The 6,547-nt window shown below is 41.4% G+C and overlaps 1 protein-coding gene across 1 annotated transcript in view; it reads right to left on the bottom strand.

Annotated features, from left to right (window-relative positions):
• Positions 1 to 392: 392 nt before the first annotated feature.
• The window catches only part of TAC3 (tachykinin precursor 3), a 71,355-nt gene continuing 65,200 nt past the window's right edge, over positions 393 to 6,547 (bottom strand). The window contains exons 5-7 of the mRNA XM_063957092.1: positions 5,626 to 5,679; positions 5,034 to 5,097; positions 393 to 1,037 (exon numbers count right to left, since the gene is read on the bottom strand). Of these exons, the coding sequence (XP_063813162.1) occupies positions 1,019 to 1,037; positions 5,034 to 5,097; positions 5,626 to 5,679 (137 nt within the window). The 3' untranslated portion in view covers positions 393 to 1,018. The remainder of the gene's footprint in view (positions 1,038 to 5,033; positions 5,098 to 5,625; positions 5,680 to 6,547) is intronic.

The raw sequence follows: 6,547 nt of genomic DNA, 5'->3' as shown, positions 1-6,547 counted from the left end.
CTAGTTCCACTGACACCGGCAGACGTATACCATTGGACATTCTGAGCAATCATATCTGACATTATTACTCGGCCTGATTATTGCATAGGGTGTACCGAGCTTCAGGATACAAATGAATGTGAGTTTGGCTTATCACAGTAAATCAGTGTCTCCTCATTTAGCCCACAGTTGTAATTAAAATTTCATAAGCAGATTATAATAAAATATAACCTCAATAAATATAAATAATTATTCCATGCTATAGTGAAGGAGACCCATGGATTATTTACTCATGAGCAAATGTATGCCACAAAACAGTTAATCCACTTTAATTGTGCTTTTATGCTTTTACTATTACTGTATGTTACAAATGGTACATTATGCTAGCAGAAAAAGACTCAAAACACAGGATATCGTATGTAAAAATATTATTATTGAATGTGACCGTTTTATCTTTAAGCTACATTGTATCTGTAAGCATGGCTGGTAATGTGATAGGCACGGCATTATGAGGGGTGACAGAGAAGTTAAACGTAGAGCACAAGAGACGTTCCTAATACGAGTCAAAACAAACTCCAAGACTTTTTTCTTCGGTACTGTTTGTATCTCCCACCTGCAAGCCACCGATCTTCATCCATGGTTGAATTCTGTTGATACGGCTGACAAATCACCAAATGAAAGTGCACAAGTACTGACACACATTTGTCTCATTGTTCACCAAAAATGATCTGTCAATATTCAAACGCTATTTACAGAAATCAGAAAAGAGTCACACCTCATGACACAAAGTGACAACAGAGAAACATGTCAGCATACGGGAAATCTGATAGTAGAAGGCATTTAGAGATAAACACCTTTGTTTGATATATGATGGTGTACTGATGGTAGCATGATGGAGACACAACCAGACACAAAGGAGGGTGAAGATATATTGCAACAGATGTGGGGCTTTTCATCTGTGGTACAAAAGAAGAAATCCAGCGTGTTTGGCATTGGACGGATAATGTTTATGTTGAGAAGACCATCTGTACTGTACATTTTAAATTGAACGTCTGAACCTGTAGATAAAAAAATAATAATAATAATACATGTCTACTGAATGCACATGGTTTACAGAGCTATTACATGAGATTATTAGATTTACTTAGCTCAGGTATGAACAAAGCCTAGGAACCAGAGAACCACAGAGCCTAATTCTGAGTTGGCATCACTAAGAGTAAGTAACTGTGGGCCTAATTCAGATACAACTCACTCCACTAGCATGCGGGGGGTGGGGGGGGGGGACTCCCAGCATACGGCAAGTCTGCCCCACAAGCCAGGTCCTCCCCCCCCCACTAAAACGCAAACACTTCACTATGCAGAGAATTGCTTACACGATAAGGGTTGCCCACTGCCACCTCAGCCTAGCTGCGAAGGCAGTCGCCGAGCCGCCATGTTTCGGTGTGTCGTCACACAGCTGCCATGGACTGCCCCGCAAATGGTCAGGATACACCTCCGTTGTCCGGACCGCACTCCCCCAATGGTGCGTTAAACCCCCAAAAATGTGGTGCCGACATCCCGTCACTGCCCCCGCTGGGACATAGACTGCGTTGGGACGCGATCACAATTTAAGACCTCACGCATGCACACAGAGGCGTGCGCACATGCACAGAAGTGCTGAAATCGCCAAATAGCGATTTCAGCACATTTACAACTGATGTTAAATCAGCCCCTGTGCACCTTGGCAAAACCATGCTGCGCTGCAGAGAGTTAGATTGGGTGGCGGTGTCCAAACTGAAATCTAAATGTCAATGTAAAAATAAAGGTGTCTAGCATCTGTGCGCTACATGCAAAAGCAGACAGTATTTACCCTGCATGAAAAAAAGTAAATGTATTTTCTCCCCTTCCAGTGCAACATAGCTTATCTAGGTGCAAATTTACTGTACTTGGGGGGTCATTCCGAGTTGTTCGCTCGCTAGCTGAATCTAGCAGCATTGCACACGCTAGGCCGCCGCCCTCTGGGAGTGTATCTTAGCATAGCAGAATTGCGAACAAAAGATTAGCAGAATTGCGAATAAATAATTCTTAGCAGTTTCTGAGTAGCTCGAGACTTACTGCTACACTGCGATCAGCTCAGCCCGTTTCGTTCCTGGTTTGACGTCACAAACACGCCCTGCGTTCGGCCAGCCACTCCCCCTTTTCTCCAGACACTCTCGCGTTTTTCCCTGACACGCCTGCGTTTTTTAGCCAACGCCGGGAAAACGCTGAGTTGCCGCCCAGAAACACCCCTTTCCGGTCAATCATTTACCGAACACCAGTGCGACTGAAAAGCGCCGCAGACACTACAGCAAAACAGCTGAGTTTTTAGTAAAATAACTAAGCGCATGCGCTCTGCATACCATGCGCATGCGCAGAAAGCCACTAATCACAGTATAGCGAAAATCGGCAACGAGCGAACAACTCAGAATCAGCCCCAACATGTTTAATAATCAAATGTGGCTCATACCTTTTAGGGGTTATCACTGCAGTGCTGATGTATATGTATGTACTCCTTCCATTGCTTTTTAAAGGTTCTTGCTTGTTCCTACATACAGTAAGGCTTCTAAATTCCGCATTATTTGGTACATTGCTGATCTAGCTAACATTCTAAGGATAATCTTCCTGCTTCTTAACAATTAACAAAAATATAAAAAAAAATCACTTGACGTTTGAAATAATGAAAAAACATAAATAAAGGAGCTCTCATCTAACCCACCACTGCACGGTCCATACTCGCTGTCTCTCCCCTCTGTATCTTCGTTATCTGTCTCCCACTCCCCTTTAGAGTCTAAGCTTTCACGAGCAGGTCACTCTTCTATAATGTGCGTTTCCTTGCCTCACTTATACTGTCCTCTCCTTCACACTGCCAAACCAACAACTGCATCAAACCTTGGGTTTGACCCCTCCCCCCCACCCCCGACACCTGCTGCTCATCAGATTATCCTGATCGCTGATGCAGCAAAGTTTAAAAACCTTATTTTGTTCATATAGTTTCTATTCATAGGCGTGCGCACGTCACGCCTGCGATCCGATCATCACTGTCTGTGTGCTGCTGGTGTAACAGTGCTACTACAGCAGCACACTGATAGCGGTGATCGGATCACCTGCATCACTGCCCGAGCTGGTCAGACTCATCGTTCAAGAAGGGTGGCTGGCTGCACATCCCAGCCCACCCGCCGTCATGATCCGTGCGCAGTGTGATGTCAGCACGTCACACCGCGCGCCCTCCCTTCCTGAGAGGGGTTCAGGCCAGCCAGGGGGTGGGGAGATAAAATTCTGTATAAAATGATACTCAACTTGCACAGTTTATTTCCCAAACAGAAGGTCCTGTGTGGACCGGAAACGTTTGACAAGTAACCTGTGCAAGTTGAGTATGTTCAATAAATGCATTATTCTTTATTATATATAGAAGTCTGCAGAGTGCCTCCCGTTGGACTCTATCTATCTATCTATCTATCTATCTATCTATCTATCTATCTATCTATCTATCTATCTATCTATCTATCCTTATAAGGTGAGGTGCATATGGATTACAAGACCTGTGAGTGCCGCAGCCTTTTACTGACTATATATCTCTATATTACTGAAGGCATTGACTGCTAATACATGGGGCTAGGCACGCCCAGTTAGCGGTGCTAGGCATGCCACTCCAGTCGTGCACCCCCTAATAAAATGTGCTGCGCATGCCTATGTTTCTGTTTACATTTTTTGTAAAGTGCTGTGGACCCCTTGTGGTGCCATATAAATAATAGATAATAAAGGTATTGCAGGTAAGTGATGCCAATAGATGCCGCCAATACATTTTGAGTACCAGACTCTTCCTCAGGGCCGATTGCATTGCAGGATACTGCCCTGAGGAAGTCTGGTACAGGAAACGCATTGGTGGCATCTACTGGCATCACTTTCCTGCATCCTAAGAGTTTGAGAACCTACATGCCTGGTGATTTGCTTTGGAAGGGGAAGGATGGTATCTGGAACCTCGGGATAATACTTTATCCACTGAGAGTCACACATGGTATGGTTCCAATCTATTACTGTAGTCGTTTTGGATGATAACCAGTTTGTAAAGAAACTTTATCATTTGTTTGATAATAAAATTGTTACATTTTATAAAGAAAAACTGGATTGCACCATGTTGCTTTTTTTATGGTTTTCTAACATGCTAATGACTGCAAGCAATCTGTGTCGCATGGGATATCTGAGGTTTCATCTATTTCTCTAAAATGAAAATACGTGAACAACTTAATATTCTGTATTGGACAGCATACAGCAGAAATTCTTTTTGATGTCAGTAGACTCATCAGGTGACCCTTTTTTTCCTGTTTTTACCCTTTGAAAAAACCTTTGGACTATATATGTAATTTTTACAATTTACATTCGGCAGAATGGATGGTGTAATGGTTAGCATTATGGCTCTAACTGTGTGGAGTTTATATATTCTACCCGTACTTGCGTGGGTTTCCTCCCACAATCCAAAAATATATTGGTAGGTTAATTGGATCCCAACAAAAAATGAACCCTGGTGTGAATGTGTGTGCGTGAACATGTGGTAGGGAATATAGGTTGTAAGCTCCACTGGGGCAGGGACTGATGTGAATGGCCAAATATTCTCTGTAAAGTAACAAGGGTTGCCTGCAGCTGCTACCAGGGCCATGTCTAGGAGAAGGGGGCATGTTACTTAAGCATGTATCTGACATTTATCACACTGTCAATATGACAAATGTCGACTTTGACATGATGTTGACTTTGCAATAATGTTGACTTTCTGATTGTTGACCATGCTGTATCTGGAGATTAAACAAGAAACTCACTAAAACATTTTTGAAACAGTACTAGTTTTAGATGCTGGTGAAAGAGTTCCTTTTGATATTATTTAACTTAGAACTGTGAATAAATATTTATTTTAATTTCACTTTATATTTGCGCCATTCTATAATTCTATATGTGCTGACAATGACAGGAATACACAACATGCATGAGGTCATACAAATTTGGGGCAAATAAGAGTGACTGTATGGCATGCCAACTAAACTTACTTCATTCTGCATTTTGTTGAGTACCTGGAATTAGACTCCTCCTTGTCTTCATTTGCTGGATTCCCTAGAAGTAGGCACCAGTTCAGTGGATAGTATGCCAATAGGCTAATGTGATATTAGATTTACTATTTCTACTAGAGATGAGTGCATTCGGTTTTACTCAGATTTACCCAAATCTCCTTATTTGCTATCGGACGTCACGTGTTTTGGTAAGCCAATAAGAAAAATCCAGAAAATAAGAAATGGCGATAATTCTGACGTAAAGAACCGAGTAATTCCAAACCCGCTCATCTCTAATTTCTACATGGATATTTTCTTTGGCCAGCAAAACAAAACTGTAAGAAAATCGGAGGCATTTAACAATGGATGGCTATGCGGTGAGCCCTACACATACAGTAGAAGAGCATAGCTCCTCACATTTCCAGATTTAGGGAACATTAAATGCCATGTTATTACTGTAGCTTAAAATTTTCTGAAATTCAGCAGAGAGATGGGAACCTGTTTTGTATTTTTACTTATTTTCTTTTAATAATTCAATTTACTGTGAAGAGATGTACAAATGATTTATGAAAGCATTGGTAATATGACATACCTGTCTGTAAATTCCTCTTCCCCATTAAACCAACAAAGAAATCATGCATGTCTCCTGTGAGGCATCAATAAGAGAATATTATTTTTGAGAATAATATACACATTACAAACCTTCCACAGATTTTCAATAAGCATGCAGGCCTGCCCAAATTAATTTACAGCAACCTGGCTCAACTATTCATGTTTTCCTACTATTGAATGTTTCAGATCCTTAATTAATCCATCATCAGGGAAATACAAAACTGAAGATTTGAAATGTTGGGTATCAGGACGATGCATAATTTATATGATCAAGTAATGCACCATGGCAACTGGGCAACTTACTGGAGTGCCAATCCTGCAGAATTATATATATATATATATATATATGTGCAGAAGCCGGCACTCCAATGCTGTGTGGTGCTAATTGCGCCAGGTGCCCTCCAGGTACAGAAAGGCGGCACTCACTCCGTCTGGTAAATGATAACACGGACCCTAATTTGCAGATTTTGCAAATTGGGATCCGTGTTATCATTTACCAGATGCTGTGAGTGCCGTCCTTCTGCATTTTTATATCGGATATATTGATAGATGACTTCTGCACTCACATCCTGAATTGTGGTAGCCCATTGGGACAATGTGTCATGTGATTCATCTGGAAAGCTGTGGTTATTTGATAGTGATTTGGATGTAATACACTAGTTAACTGTTATAGCCATTATTTTCATGATAAGCAATGTGAAACTACTACTGTAAGTGTACTCTATCTGGTTTAGGTGTCTTCATAGCTGGTGTCTGCAGAGACTATTTAGTCTTGCATAATGACTGTATTTTATAGCATTTAGGAGGGAGGCATCAGGCACTTCCTTGTGCACCAGGCACAATTTGTTCAGTAAGCTCATTAACATATGCAAATAAACCAATGTAAAAATTTAGCAAATGTT

Source organism: Pseudophryne corroboree, chromosome 2 (genome assembly GCF_028390025.1).
Source record: "Pseudophryne corroboree isolate aPseCor3 chromosome 2, aPseCor3.hap2, whole genome shotgun sequence".
In the NCBI taxonomy this organism is placed as follows: Eukaryota; Metazoa; Chordata; class Amphibia; order Anura; family Myobatrachidae; genus Pseudophryne; species Pseudophryne corroboree.
The sequence above is the reverse complement of the archived record's forward strand: the minus strand, read 5'-3'. Positions and strand labels throughout refer to the sequence as shown.